Raw genomic sequence first — 16,473 nt, 5'->3', positions numbered from 1 at the left:
CCACTCATGAGTAGCTCGTATTCCTCAAGTGTGCTGGGGGAAAAACTTAATTGAGAAACAGTGCTCTTATGTTTCTAAAATCATAAGCATGGCTACTCCTTGACTAGATTATTATTAGAATAAACTGGGGAAAGCAGCACTGAGGATTCTGTGCGCAGGGAATACATGCAGGAAGACATGCAAATCAGCAACGACGGCAAAGCACGGCCCAGAGAAGCTGCTGCCTTCTTTGAGAGAACTTGCTACCCAGGGATTGATTTGACCCAAAGTAAAATCTAGGGATAGACATGCTACTCACATACAACACAGTATCCACTCAGTAGTTTAAAATGACATTGAAACAAAATGTTAACAATAATGATTTATACCGTGTTTCCCCGAAAATAAGACCTAGCCCGACCATCAGCTCTAATGCGTCTTTTGGAGCAAACATTAGTATAAGACCGGCTCTTATTTTACTATAATATTTTTAATAAATTAATATATTTACTATACATTATAGTAAAATAAAACCGGGTCTTATGTTAATGTTTGCTCCAAAAGACGCATTAGAGCTGATGGTCTGGCTAGGTCTTATTTTTGGGGAAACACAGTCTATTCCACAGAAGACTGGAAAACCCAAATCTGTACTTTAAGTAGTGATCTAAGTACATATTAAAAGGTCATTTAGCATGTACCTAAAGTACAAAGCAAAGCTGGTTTCTGGCCTGGAGATTCCTTTAACTGGCAAAGAAGCCTTTAAATAGCCTATTGGATAATGATTATTTCATCAACCCTCCCAATTTGCCTGAATGGTCTGGTCTGCAGCTAAAGGAGCAAAAGAACACCACAGGCCTTCATAGGTACAGCACAGCTTTGGGGTCTGAGAAGCTTTTAGAATTCTAAGAAAGACAGGTGAAAATCTTAGTATCTGTGACTATTTCTATTCTATTTAGAATAGAAACTTATGATAGTTTCTTTAGATCAATAGATGATTCCCATAACTCAACCTTTCTTGCTTCACTCGTGTATTGTTTGTATCACTACGTTTGTGGAAGAGAGATAAACCAAAACCGTTGCAATGCTAGGGAAATGATTAAGTTCAAGTACAGATGTCACGTTCTGTCTGAGCATCAGACAGGCTCAGGGCAGGCTCAGCTCTGCCCTCCATCTCTTCCCAGGCAGAAGCAAATGCTCCAGTTCGTGGTCTGTTCACTGCTATTCTCTGTGGTGCTAAAAGGTGGGCGTCTGATAATCAGGAAGAATAACACTCTTCCACTACTTCCCGTGGATAAAAAGAAAAATTCCAATTTTATATATTAAATACAATGAGGCCTTTGGGTTAAAACACATATAGGTCAGACAATTTTAACAGATTAGAAATGTGTTAACCCAAAAAGTTACAGCCCCAAATTCAAAATTCAATGTATGGCACAAAGCCAGGATACCATGTATCTAAGAAATATTAAAATAATTCCATCTAGTATTTGACATATGAAACCCTGACTTCATAGGCTTCAGAAACATGTGATTCAATGTCATGATAAAAGGATAATTATTAAAATTCATCTAGAAAACAAATTTAAAGCAAAACGGCATGCTGCTTCTCATGAAAAGAATAAGCTTCTAAGCAACAAATTTTCAAAATTAAATTTTTTTTTCGTAAGAGATTTTCACTTAGAACTAATGGTATTTGTTTCTAGTAAAGACCCAATCTAAAGACAGAAATTAGTGCAAACACTCAAGACTAAGAAGCATAAAGAAAAGCACTTGCCTGGTGTTTCACTGGTTTAGGTGATTCCTGCTGTTTGTTACAAACAGATAAATGCAAATGTTAGCAAGTATGGGTCTTTCCCTGGCAGTAAGCCACATCCAAAGCACCCAGACAGTGCGTAGCTTAGAACGGTGAACGCTGGTTTGGTTGGCATTCTCTCAGGCCCCATGAGCTAAATAACACTTCTGCATATCTATAATTTAAGGATAACTGACATTTATGTTCTTACCCCTTTTCTATTACCAATTCTGCCCAAATTTCTACCCTCCCCTCAAGTTGCTGTGGGCAGTAGCAACAGGCTGCTCTGCAAAGTTCAGAAAGAAGTGTTAAAAATATTTGAGGATCTTCTTTTGGTGGAAAATAAGAAGTCTTCATAGGCACTGCTCATCCATTTTTAACAATTCTCACCAAATATTTGCAAGAAATTAGATTTCAAGCCACAACCATAACTCCACTTTTCCTGTTGGAGTAACTAGTTGATAGCAATTTCCTGATCAACTTGCTCTCTTTTAAGTGGAAAAAGACTTGCTGGGTAAGGAGTGATGGAGATTAGGGAGCTGTCAATTACAGCAGCACACTGAGCAGATCAGCTTCCTTATTGTTTCTGAAATTATAAAAGAATAAAGCTAAGATTTAAAACAATAACAACAACAGAACAAAAACTTACAGGAATATTATGGTCCTTTCGTCCTTTATGTGACGAAGCAACATGAGCAAGGTACTGAATGACTTTCTTAGTATTTTCCGTCTTCCCAGCACCTGATTCACCCCTGGAAGAAATATGAACATAGGCTGCCTTAAAGAAAGCACAGCACGCACATTCCAAAATGACAGTTGATATAATTAAATTGAGTTGGAACAAGAATTAGTAGAAAATAAAAAGAGAATAAGGAGAATATGTCAGCAGTAGTTAGAAAACTATTATTTTTTAAATGGCATTTAAATTAACCCAAATATATTTTTGGTAGATGCCAGTAAGAGGAAACAGGAAAATGTTCACAATAGTATTTTTTTTTTCTTTCTTGGAGTTGGGGCTTCTGCCAGAGAAGTGAAATTTATTAGAACATTAGTGAAGGAATTCCTCAGCACCAGAAACGGAATTCCTAGAACAATTAAATAAAGATAATTTAATCTGACGGAACTGAGTGAACTCCGGAATGTCCACTGGTTACTGACTTCGTCTTCTAAGCCAGTTAAAGCTTTTTTAGCTCATTCCTTAGACCAGGCTAACGATGGTTCTCTCCTCTGTACCAGTATACACACAGTACCTTGTACACATCTCGTTAAAAATCTCCACCATGATTGCTGGCCTCCCACACCGGGCTCCCTGAGGCAAGGACCCTGGCTCTGTGCATTTGCTTATTTGTGTGTATGGGTTTATTTATTTGTGTTGGTTTCTTTTTTATCCACATACCCTTATGCAGTATTGACAGATAGCCAGTATGCAACTTGCAGAGAAAATGAATGAATACTATGAAGTTATGAACTGGGTGGGACAAATGCCATCACTTTATGTAATTTATATTTTCAAACAAGTCTGGCACATTCTGTTGATTTCTACTCAGTAGTAAGCCTGAAATTCAGGTAAGCTGCTAAGCATGGTGGTGATACCTGAATTATGGTCTCTCTGCTCAAATACTTAAGGTTCCCTGAGACACAATCAAAGCAAACCAATGTTGACAATCAAAATCTCGATTTGGATTAAAATTAAAATTTTAATATGTAATTAACTTTTATTAAAAAAAAACAAAAAAACCCAGAAACTCAAAAATGTTATTATACATACTGCTGACTAATAATCTTCTAAGCCTGTTTTATCTAAGGCATGAAAAATCTAATTTGTCTAACAAACTCTGAGCCTTTCTTAGAATTGTACTTAGAATTATACTATTTGACCTGTCCACAACTTAAAAATTTCAGTAGGTTTACTGGCTGCATTATCTTCCTAACTCTCTGCACCCAGATACCCACAATCTCAACCACAGAGGAGTTGGGCAAAGGGATTCTATTGACCGACTAGTTGCATGGCTTTGAGGAAGGCAGTTGTCTTTGCTGGGCCTTGGCCTCACCATCTGTAAAGTGTAGGAGTTAAGACTAGATCTTTTCTAGCTCCAGCATTTGATGATTCTAGATACAACTCACTTATCGCTTTATGAGAATGTTATATATTAAGCTTATTAACCACCATCTATTGTTATATTAAAAACCGCCCCCTGCTTTGTTTTGCCATGTAGAAGTTTTGAATCTTAGGTACTCAAATCTACCCAACTTTCTTTTAAGGCTTCTGCCTGCTATTTGTTCATGCTTAAAAGCCCCCCCCCCCCCTTTTTTTTGCACCAAGATTATGTCCATCTATATTCTCTCTTTTTTTTTTTATCATTTATATTATTAAATCCACCTGTATTTTCTTTCAGAACTTTGATGGTTTCACTTTTTATAATGAAATCTTTAATCAACCTGAAAAAACAATTTATGGTTGGAGGTAAAGATTTTTAATCTAATTTCCCCCAAATGATTCAGCATACATCCCAGTATCAATGGTTCACAAAGACATTCATTCTCCAGTGATATGAAATGTTAATTTTTCTCATCCTCACTTCCTATCCATATGGCTTATTCCAAAGCCAGTACCATATTGCAGTAGCTTTGAAATATAACTAATCAGAGTACCCATCATCTTTCTTCTTTAAAAAAAAATATCAAGTAGTCTCTGAGGTTTATTTTTTCAGGTAAACTTCAAATAATTTTGTTCTGCTATGACTCTATCTCCTGCCCCCAAATAAAAAACAACCAGGTGGAATTTTCAGTTAAATATTTAGGAGAGTTAAATATATAGCTACTTTTAGGATAAGTGATGTCTTTATCTCTCTTAAGTAATATTGTATTTTTCTAAGTTCAAAACAAACAAGGACCATTTGTCTTATTCATCTTTGAAATCAGTGCCTAGCATGGTAAATGCTCAACAACTACTGTTGAATATATGAATATTAGTTCTACACAAGTTTTGTTAAATTTATTCCGAGGCTCTTTTAATATTTTTCGTTCCTGTCATTAATGTCCTTTCATCACCATTCTATTTTCTACCTGGCTACCACTGGTACATAGATAAGGCAATAATTTTCATTCATTTGTCAAGAAATGTTTACAAATCAACTTCTATGCATCAGGCATTCTTCTAAGTGCTAGAGACGTAGCTGTGAAAATAATCCATGTCCTTATGGAGCTCGAGTTTAGCAGAAGAGACAGAAAATAAACAAGAAATATAAGATGATGACAGGATGTGAGGAATGCTACAAAGAAAACAAGGAAGAGGCTGAGAGGAAAGAGGCAGAGAACAGAGGACCACTTCCTGGGGATGTGATGGTCAGGGAAGAGCCTCCTGAAAGACGAGCAGGAACCAGCCGGTATGAGCTGGGGGAAGACCGTACGGCCAACAATGTAAAGACAAACACAGATGCCCCAAAGCAGGAAAAAGCTTGGTATATTCCAGGAACTGACAGCCAGTGTGTAGGATTGGATATGAATAACCAGCAAGGCAGAGAGCACAGCAGGAGACACTGATGGAGGAGGAACACGGAGGATGTGACGCACCCAGGACGCACGGGAAAGAATTTTGATTTTTCTCAAGTGTCATTTCTTAACAGCTGTGTTAGTGGTTGTCTCTGTTTTTTCTTAACTTTATTCAGAATACTTAGCGTTTCAAGGCTCATCATGATGTTGGCTGCCAGTTTCAAACATAATTATTTCTTATGTTAAAAAATGAGACTGATGATGACTTGTTTTGAAAATAGTTATGATTGTTACTTTTGAGCTGAGTTTGCCTCTGTGGTTGCTCAGCCTTTGCTTGAGGACGTCCTTAAAGCATTTTTTCCCCTGCCCATCACACTTACTGGTCTGTACTTCAATAATTGCTTTGAAGTCTGCTACATTTCACATATTTCGGGTCTAAAGTAACTCTGCTATGGAAAATACTATTTCAAAGTTAGATGTAGTCCAACACCTTACTGTTGAGTTCCCAAAAAGGGGGACGAGGAGGCTTATATTCATTCTCCATTTTAAAATGGGTCTAATAGCCTGTAATGTATAAGGTTGTTGTAAAGAAAAAAATACAGTCCATCTAAGCACATAATTAGTATTCAATAAACATTACTATTATTGGCCACTTAACTGTTCACCCACCATAATGAGGTAATTTGAATTACTAAACTCAAAGTTACTTTATGAATTAATAGTGTTAGTATAGTGGTTAAGAGAGTGGGCTATGGTGTCAAAACGACCCAACTAGATTCAAGTCCTGTCTCCCACTTCCTGGCTATGGAGCTCTGGGCAAGTTCCTTGGGTCTCAGCCTCAGTTTATACTCCTTTAAAATGAGATCAAGTTACTTCATAGGACTGGCATAATACGTGTAAAAATCCTACCACTGAGCCTGGCCAAAAGGCTCTCAATAAATGGCAGCAATAGTAGTGGTAATAGCTCTGACAATGATCAATAATAATGATGATAAAGATATTTATTAACAGAAGTTTAAAACAAAATCCTGATTTGAATATGAAAGGGGTGGCAGGATCAAAGGAATAAAATTTTTGGAAAAAGGTTTTTAAAAAAGGGAGTGGCACATCTGTCCCAAATGGAAGCAGAGAAAATAAAACAGCTTCAACGAAATAGGTCAAGGGAATCAGAAAGAAAGGTCAGAGCAGACTTCTCCTGAAGAAAATTAGGAGGATCCTGAGAGGAGAACAACAGGATATGACCTCAAAGAGTGCAGAGGACAAATGGAACCTGACCTCATTTCCACCATCAACACAAGATCTACTTGTGTTGTTCTATACCAGCAGTTCTATACTGTTAAGAGGCTGCTCCTTTCATTGCTGGTCTCCATGGGACGGTGCAAAGTTCACAGGAGAACAAAACATGGAGTCTGCTGGGTCGATTGCCCTGTGTCTGCTGCAGCACTTTTGGACATAAAAGATCAGGAGTTTCTAACCAGATGGTATTTGCATTTTCTAGAGGTATCTGTCTGTGGCTTCTCAAAGAGGGGGTGCAATCCAAAATAAAAACAACAGCAACAACAAAACAAGAGTGGTAAGAAGCAGTGAAGCAGATCATTAATATACGATTGATTCTGGGATCTTTTTCTGAATCCCTTCTGGACCATAGGTGTTTGTTTCCCCAGTGAGAAACCCTTTCCCAGATCTCAAATGGTTTTGTTTTTATTCTCTCTGGCTAGTTGTAACACCAAATTCAGTCTAGCTTCAAAAACACCTTTGCCTGAAGTTTTTGCTTTAGATAACCTCAATTTGAAAAACAACACATACGTATTACTTCAACATTTATATATAAAACAGTCAATTTCCTATAGTTTCAAAATTCTGTTCTGTTAGAAAACAGCTTACTAGGAAGAGCAGATTTTATGATCAAGATAGGCTTGGGTTCAAGTCTTCCATCACACTTGCTAGCACCAGCCCTGTTTAATGTGACAAGTAAATGGAGATAATAAGAGTGTTTGTAAAGATTAATGGAGATAACATTTGCAAAGATGTTAGTTTCCTTTCCTGGCAGCTTTACCTAGAATATTTTGAACTTCTAATTACAAATTGATATGCATACTCCCCTCCCCCCAATAACATAGCTATCATTGAGACACAGCTACAATAATCTAAAAATTTCCAGTTTTCACACTTGAGGACATCTAAAACAAAGTCATTAGAAAAGCAAATTGAGGTCTAAAAAAGCTGTCTGACCTAGGGTCACAGAGCTAGTTCACGGAGACCTGGGACAAGAAAGAAAACCAGACCCCTATCTGACAACACAATGACACCAACTACACCACATTGTTGCCTTAGCTATTTTTTTAAGACGTAATTTTTTTACAGCACTTTTAGGTTTATAACACAATTGAGAAGAAGATACAGAGATTTCCCAGATACCCTCTGATCCCTCAGCCCCATGGAGAGCCCCACTATCAACATCATTCACCAGAATGGTACATTTTTTTTTTTTACCCAGGATGAATCCAAAGTACAGTTCACATTATGGTTCATTCTGGGTGTTGTACATTCTATGAGTTTAGACAAATGCATAGTGACATATCTACTATTATAGTGTAATACAGTGTGTTTCCACTTCCTTAAAAATCCTCTGTGCTCTGCCTATTCGTCTCTTCCTCTTACCACCCCCTGGCAACCACTGAGCAACTTATTGTCTCTATGGTTTTGTGTTTTTCAGAATGTCATATAGTTGGAATCATACAGTACGTACCCTTCTTAGATTGGCTTCTTTCACGTAGTCATATGCATTTAAGGTTCTTCCATGTCTTTTCGCGGCTTGATAGCTCATTTCTTTTTAGCCCTGAATCCTATTCCACTGTCTGGACGTACTACAGTTTGTTTATCCGTTTACCTACTGAAGGACATCTTGGTTGCTTCCAAATTTTGGCAATTATGAACCAAACTGCTATAAACTTTTGTATGTAAGTTTTTGTGTGGACTTAAATGTTCAGCTCCTCTGGGTAAATACCAAGGAGTTAGATTGCTGAATTATACCATAAGAGTAGATTCAGTTTTGTAAGAAACCACCAAATTGTCTTCTAAAGTGACTGTACCATTTTGCATTCCTACCAACGATGAATGAGAATTCTTGCTGCTCTACACCTTCGTCAGCACTTGGTGTGGTCAATGTTCCAGTTTTGGCAATGCTAGTAGCTGTGCAGGGGTGATGATATATGATGTAGAACATCTTTTCATGCTTTTTTGCTGTCTGTATTATCTTCTTTGGTGAGGTGTCTGTAAAGGTCATTGGCCATTTTTTAATTGGGTTGTTTTCTTACTGAGTTTTAAGAGATCTTTGTATATTTTGGATAACAGTCCTTTACCAGATGTTATCTTTTGCAAATATTTTCTCCCAGTCTGTAGCCTATCTTTTCGCTCTCTTGACATTGTCTTTTGCAGAGCAGAAGTTTTTAATTTTAATGAAGTCCAGCTTATCAATTATTTCTTTCATGGATTGTGCCTTTGCTGTTGTATCAAAAAAGGCATCTAGGATTTCTCCTATTTTATCTTCTAGAAGCTTTATAGCTTTCCATTTAAGTCTATGATCCATTGTGTGTTCATTTTTGGGAAGGGTGTAAGGTCTGGGTCTAGAGTCATTTTTTGGCATGTGGATGTGAGAAAGCATTGGGACTTAGGCCTGGGGCCAAAGGAATGCCAAATGGCCAGGAGGCATGCTGGACAAGCTGACCACAAGAACGCCACCACCCCATCACCCCCTCCACATAAATGCAGAAATAGCTGATTATTATCTCCCTTCTAACCCTTTACTTCCATACAGATGTCGAAACCACAAACGTAGCTGATCAAGGTTTGACCTCTATACGACCTTCCTGGGGTGGTGATAATGAGCAGTCCATCATCTCGCCCCCACGACGCAGGCGCAGTTACCAATGTAGCCGGGAAAGACAACCCACCTTTTAAAAAAAGGGGGCCACTTTCAAAAAGCCTGCTTTGTCCCTACTTTATAAAGGCAGCCAAAGAGAGCCAGCCCCAGAGTCAGTTGGGAGGAACTTCTCCTCTGTGCTACCCTTGGGCTCGAGCATAAGCTTAACAAAATTTGTCTGGAAATTTTTCTGGGGTTTCCTCTCGATTTCTATCCTGGGGAACCCAAGAACCCCAATGCCAGTAACGGATGCCCAGTTGTTTCAGCACCATTTGTCAGAGAGACTATCTTTGCTGCATTGTATTGCCTTTGATCCTCTGTCAAGATCAGCTGACATTTATGGGTCTATTTCTGGGTTGCCTTAGCTATTTAATCAATTCTATTGATTTGATTATCTTAAAACTTTTAAGGTATATTATTCATAGCAAGAATCAACTGTTCTAAATCCAGACTGGCTTGGTGATTGCCATTTAATGTAGATTTGTATACGATACATAAAATTCCTTAACAAAAAAATCTATTGTCACATCCTGACAGAAGGCTGATGTGAAACAACCATTGTTTTACAGTTGTTACATTACATTTAAGTATACTTAAAAAGAGAAAAACTTGCATTAACCAGAAGTTAGTCATAAAATTTAAATACAGTACTCTTTAAAAGGGGGGCTTAGAGAACCGAGTAAATTCCTCACCAAGTGTGACTATTGTGAATTTTAATTCTAATGAGAAGGAAAGTCAACATGAGGATTACACTGTTAACAGGATTTCACTTCCAATTACAGGGATTACAAGTGTGAAAGACTCTGCTCTCTCATGATAAAGGAAATCCTGAGTGTCTTCACCAAAGAACTGGGCAGGATACTAGAATAATGACTTAGCAGGAGGCTTGGATCCTTAAGTGGGAGCTCATATTGCCTGGCCTGAGTCTGCAGAAATAAAGGCTAGTTGGGAAGTTGTAGGCTGATGAGGCCAGAGGGTAAATTACATGTTCATCCTTTTGGGGTAAAAGTAAATTAGAGAGTAAATGACTAAAAAAGTAAAGCTTAAACAGAAGCTATCAAACTAGTTAAATACTGATTTTTAAAAAAATGTTGGTTCCAACTGTATTTTCTCTTTAAAATACCACATAAACATAGGCACTGATTATAAAATAACTACTAAATAAAATTGACTAAACAGTTATTCTCACACAGAAACCTTAATTAGGTCAGCTATGTACTAAATTTAAGAAGATACCAGTTATACACTCTTGGAATTCTTTATTTAGTGGGTCCTCAAAGGCACCACAGAACATATCATATGTCCCTAACCTAGGATACATTGTTTCATATTTTCATATTTCTCAAGGCACAATGTACGAGGTGTGATTTAAAAAATATGGTGTATTAAACTATTACAGAGCAACCAAGTCCAGGATATAACCAAGTCCTTTTGTGAGACTAAGACTTCTTTGGTTTCATTTTAATCCAAGGAATGTTTTCTTGTTTTAGTCTATGTCTGATGTATATGCTTGTACATGAAAGCTGAAGCAGCTTAGAGTGTAGAGTAATATCATTAGAGAAGCAGAAAGAAGCTTTGGCAAAATGAAAGACCAATAAAGATGAAAGGGAAGAAAAAAATAAAATGTAGTGAATGCTGCTGCTGAGCGCCATTCAACAGAAAGGCAGGGATCTTCAACAAGAGAAGCCACGTTAGTAACAGTGTGTGACAAGTTTCAACTTGTTTGGTGCAATCAATCGGGTGTGAGCTACAGTTGAGAGAAGGTGTGTTTTAAAGTGTGCTGTAAATCATCCTCCATCATGACAACGCTCCGTGTCACACATCGCTTTTGGTACAGCAATTTCTGTCAAATAAAAACATTACGGTGTGTCCTCATCCACTTATTCACCGGATCTGGCACCAGGCGACTTCTGGCTCTTCCTCAAAGTCAAAATGACCACGAAAGGTAAATGTTTCGAAATGGTTCAGGACATCGAGGCAACCACGACTGCGCAACTGAAGACACTCATAAAAGAAGACTTCCAGAACTGCTTCAGAAAGTGGCAAGAAGGATGGGATAAGTGTGTTTGAAGTGAGGGGGAGTATTCTGAGGGGATATTAATGGCAATGTCTTTTACTGTAATAATTTTTTAAAATTTAAACATGCACCATATATTTTGATCACACCTCATAGTTCATGATAGATATAAACAAAAAGCTGTTATTAAATATCATAACCAGTGGTATTTAAGAATTAAGAAAATATGATGACAGTAGAAGAAGTGAGGGTAGGGATTTGCTAGAAGGATACCGGAGGGAAGAGGTAGCCTTCTAGAGAACAGTAATGTTCTCTATCTTGATAGGGGTTTAGGTTACAAAAATAACTCAGCACATGTACACTTAAGATTTGTGCATTTCATTATACGTACATTTTGTCTCAAGAGATAAAGATGTAAATTCTGGACTTTAGTTAATATTATGTATGCTGAAGTTATTTAAGGGGAAATGTACAAATGTCTACAATTTAATTTGAAATGCATCAAATTAAGAGATTAATAGTGGAATGAAAATAGATCAAAATGGAATGAAAATTCAAACTGAAAACATCTGAACAATCAGCAGCCACAGAAAGAAACATTATCTAACCGTAAGCAGAGCCTCCTGAAAATGCAGTGGCCACTGACGCCCTATCACAGGAATTTCCTGATGGGAAAGACTGACCCTTAGCACCACAGCGTGCAAATTTAACTTCCATTAGCACCATAAAACCCAGTAGAACCCTCCGTTATTTTCTCTCAAAGCCCTAATGCTCCCACTCCCCCCTTTTTTGTCAAGGTTAGTATATAGTATAAGACTTTTATTTCTGATTATTCAGCAAGTTACTCATCACCAAGTACTCCCACATGCACATGTAAATAAACCTTATCTTTTCTCCTGTTAATCTGTCTACTGTCAGTTAATATGCAGACCCCTAACCACTAGACCCAATTTGGAAAAGATTTCCTCCCAATAAACAATAAAATGGACTGGTGGATGGATAGAGCGATTAACAGATCAATATATAATAAAGAAAGTACAGTAAAATATTAATGGTAGAATCTAGGTGGTGGTTATATGGGTCTTCACTGCAAAGTTCTTTCAACTTTGTTTTATATGAAAATATTCACATTAAGATGTTCAGAAAAGTTGAAGGAAAGAAAAAGGAAGAAAGGGAGGGAGGGAGGGAGGGAAGGAGGAAGGGAGGGAGGGAGGGAGGGAAGGAAAAACAAACAAAACAAACATGGCGCTTGATGAGAGCTACTCTGTACCCAAGAAGAGATAACCAGCCACTAGGAGACTTACCTTATAAATCCAAGCCTATCAATTTATGATAAACATCAGTCTAAAATTACAATAACCACTTAATTACAAGTGCCAGTGCCTGTAATGGTCATTCTTGGTGACAAAAGTAAATTAGTGCTCATTAACCTTTTGTTCTGTCAAACAGCACTCATTCCCTCCCCAAGTGTTTGCTGCTTCCAAAAAGTCCTTATAAAATACGGTTATCCAAGCTCCCAAACCACCCAGGAGAGTAGGTGCCCTGTACCTGGCCCTGCTTACTGTATGTAGGGTTACCCCGACTGCGACACTGCAGAAGGATAACATACAAGTTCTACTCCTCCCTAGCTCATGAGCAGAAGCATGTAGCTCACTTACGCTCATTTCATGGAGAGTTTCAGTGACTAGATTCTGGTTATCTTTACTCTGTTAATTCATGATGGACAGTAAAGAATTTGGCTGGTCTTCATCCCTGGTTTCTGAGAGGGAACCTCTAAGTCTTTGGACCATCTTTGTTGTTCACATGAGCCCTGACAGTTTATGCTAACGAGGTGACTCAGAGTTGGTATCTAGAGTTCCAGGCGGGGACTGGTCATGCTGGAAGACCAAAAGGGTGATTAGAAGCTTGAGCCCATGAAACATGTGGTATCAGCCCAACCTCTTGGGAGGGGAGCGAGGACTAGAGACTGAATTCAATCATGTGGCCAGTGATTCAATCAATCATGCCTACATAACGAAACCCAATAAAAACTCTGGACTTCGAAGCTCAGGTGAGCCTCCAGGTTGGTGATACACTGATGTGCTGGGAGGGGAAGTGTCCAGAAGACAAGGAAACTGTGTCTTTGGGAACTCCCAGATCTCACCATATGTGTCTCTTTTTTTGGCTGACTCTGATTTGTCATTCTAGAGAATTATTGACTCTGAGGGGGTAGTGGCAACCACCAAAATCTGTGTGACTTTAGGGTTGGCTGGATGGCTCAGTTGGTTAGAGCGTGAGCTTTGAGTAGCAGGGTTGCTGGTTCTATTCCCACATGGGCTAGGGAGCTGTGCCCTCCGCAACTAGAATGAAGACAACGAGCTGCCGCTGAGCTGCCGGAGGGGAGGCCGGATGGCTCAGTTGGTTAGAGCATGAGCTCTTAACAACAAGGTTGCCGGTTCGACTCCCGCAAGGGATAGTGGGCTGTTTCTAGACTGAAACGGCGACTGTACTTGGAGCTGAGCTGCGCCCTCCACAACTAAGACTGAAAGGACAACAACTTGACTTGGAGCTCATGGGCCCTGGGAAAAACACACTGTTCCCCAATAAGGTTCTGTTCCCCCTCCCCAATAAAATCTTTTAAAAAAAAATTGTGTGACTTTGTCAGAAGTGCCCCTGGCCTGAGCTTGTGGCTGGTGTCACGTAGAGGAGTATGCCCTGGGAAGTCAATGTCAGAACTGACTTGCAACAGGTAACTTTGAGGACTATTATAGAAATTTGAATATGGATTCTATATTAGATGATATTACTGAATCAAAGCAATTCATTGTAAGTGTGACAATGACCTGTGGTAGTGTGGGAACATCCTTGTTCTTAAGTATTTAGGGGTAAAGTGTTGGCATGTCTGCAATTGACTTGCAAATGGTTTAAAAAAGTGCCTGTGTGCGTAGAGAGAACTGACAATTTTGAGTGAACGGTATGTGGGCATTTAAAGTACCATTCTTCCAACTTTTCAGTAAAATTCAGGTTTGAATTTTTTAAAATAAAAACTTGGGGAAATGCATCAGCAAAGGTTAAAAGTAAAAAATGAAGTTAAAAAATGTGGTAAAAATTTAAAAATGATTGAAGCTGGGACATGGATATATAGGGGTCACATACTATCCTATTTTTGTATAGGTTTGAAGTTTCAAAATAAAACGTCTTTTAAAAATGGTGTCAGAAAGACTTTATTCTTTGAAAATACATATAATATCATCCGTTTCTAAAACTTCCTACCTAATCTATACTTAAGCCTGTTTTCTTAGTTCCTACTTAAGAGATTCATTCTTTTGTTTGAAATATTATCCATTTCCTAATTACATACTACATTCAGAACAGGGTGCCAAGTTGTCAGGGGATAATTAAAAAGCAATCCAGATTAAGTCCCAGTTCCTAGCTTCCCAGCGAATTGTAAAATAAGATACACATGACCCAAATAAGGAATGAATTGCAATTTATATGAAAAAGCACCTGACGACAGCAAATCAACGTGGGTTGGAACTTGCTGTATAGGTGGGATTCAAAGTGAGCACATTTCCTTCCCGGAGGGAGGAAGAAGCCAAAGGCAAGGAAGTCAGCCAGGACCCACCCACATGGGCCGGACGTTAGCTGATGGGCCAGGCTCGGTAGGACAAGACAGAATGTCAAATGAGGTGACTAACTAGAAACTGGGGTATGGAAAAGAGGGAGGAGTCAAAGCAGACCGAGATTTTAAGACTTGGGTCCTGAAACACAGTGTTGATGACAGAAATAAGGCAATTGGGAGACACGTCTTGTTTGTATAGGAATAAAGGTTAATTTTTAAGCATGTTGGGTTTAAAATGGCATTTATTCCCCACTTGACATCTGATGTTGCAGTAATATCAAATTACTTGCAAGTTGCCTGCTGCTATTTCTCATCTGCTGGCCTCTTGGCCTGAAAGGTTCATCGGACCACCCCTGTCCACCCGGCAGACTGATTCTCTAAGAAGCTCCCAGGGATCGTGACAAGGATGAGGGTCTAGAAGCTAATCTGGTTGCGTGCCGGCCCACGTGCGCTGAGGAATCCCCTGGGAGCCAGGAAGTATCACCCACGGTTGCTGCCCCCCAAAGGCCCAAGTCCTCTCCTGTATCTACCAGGGGCTCAGAGATGAACTCTTTTGGGAATCCTTCAGTCTTGTACCCCCACACCCCTGTCCACTGCCCAACATATCAGTTCCTCCGGTCACTTTCCATTCTGACACTCTGCTCTCACACTGTGCTTTCTTTCTCCTGATACGAAACCTGATTGTGTTCTGCTCCCCGCCACACTGTTTCCTCTGAACACGCTGGGACCCCATCCCATGGTGAGCAGAGTGACCGGCATCCTCAGCCTTTTCACTGAACACTCCCTCCCGCGAGCCTTACTCAGCCCTGGATCTACCCAGGGCAACTTTCTCTGGTGAGCAGCACCCTTTCTCCCACATCACTCACACACACACGAGTCAGGAGGAAGGTCAGGCATCCTGCTCACTCTCCATAATGCTGTTTCCAGACCCTCTTCTCATAAAGTCCTCTCCTCTCTGATATCACATAAAGCAGTAGCAGCGTTTCTCACATTTGGGTTTATTTTGACCAGTAAGATCATTAAACACAAACAGAAAAACCCTCCAGTATAGTTTCAAAAAAGAAAGCACTTTTTATTCCCAAAAAAGTGGGAAGGATATTATCTCAGAATAAAGAACATTTCTCTAAGCGAAATAATTTAGCATTGAAGGGCTCCCCCGTGGCCATTGCTCTCAGTGCCCTCCTGTGTAAGTCGCCAAGCCCCGCTTCTCCTCGTGAATGACACATCCCAAACTCCAGGCCCCGTGGCTCCTCACCATCCTTAACCTGATGACCTCCTCCTACCTCTCTTCGTCAGCTCCCCACTGCTGTGGCCACACCCTAGGGGTTACCATCTCATCGTCTGTGGTCATACTGCCTACTCTTTCTGCTCTGACACTCCAGTACCCCCAAGGTTATCTGTTCCATTTCATCAAGACCTCTAGTTCTTTGACCCATCCACTTGCTCCCTATCAATACCCTCCTCTTTGCCCATATCCCATGTCCATCACGACTGTTTCTCTTGCCAATATCCTCAATTCTCGTGTTCCACTGTCCTTCATTTGCAAAAACTGCAACTGTTCCACCTTGACTGGATTGGATCTGGTTCCATTCCACACCCTCTGGGTGGACTGTCTAAGCAATGGCCCCAACTGTTTCACACCTTGCTGTATCTACCCCCAGGGCACTGAC

General features: G+C 39.5%; 1 protein-coding gene across 9 annotated transcripts in view; it reads right to left on the bottom strand.

Annotated features, from left to right (window-relative positions):
- MYH10 (myosin heavy chain 10) overlaps window positions 1-16,473 on the bottom strand; it is a 133,848-nt gene that overhangs the window by 84,726 nt on the left and 32,649 nt on the right. For 4 of the 9 annotated variants that reach the window (XM_074320489.2, XM_019745120.3, XM_019745119.3 and 1 more), the window contains exons 5-6: window positions 2,421-2,523; window positions 1,754-1,783 (exon numbers count right to left, since the gene is read on the bottom strand). In XM_074320489.2, the coding sequence (XP_074176590.1) occupies window positions 1,754-1,783; window positions 2,421-2,523 (133 nt within the window). The remainder of the gene's footprint in view (window positions 1-1,753; window positions 1,784-2,420; window positions 2,524-16,473) is intronic. The other 5 variants (XM_074320490.2, XM_019745125.3, XM_019745122.3 and 2 more) reach the window with 2 other exon arrangements.

This window comes from Rhinolophus sinicus, chromosome 12 (assembly GCF_057876585.1).
Source record: "Rhinolophus sinicus isolate RSI-liver-muscle chromosome 12, RSI-T2T, whole genome shotgun sequence".
NCBI classification, from domain to species: Eukaryota; Metazoa; Chordata; class Mammalia; order Chiroptera; family Rhinolophidae; genus Rhinolophus; species Rhinolophus sinicus.
This window is presented reverse-complemented; position numbering and strand designations above follow the sequence as displayed.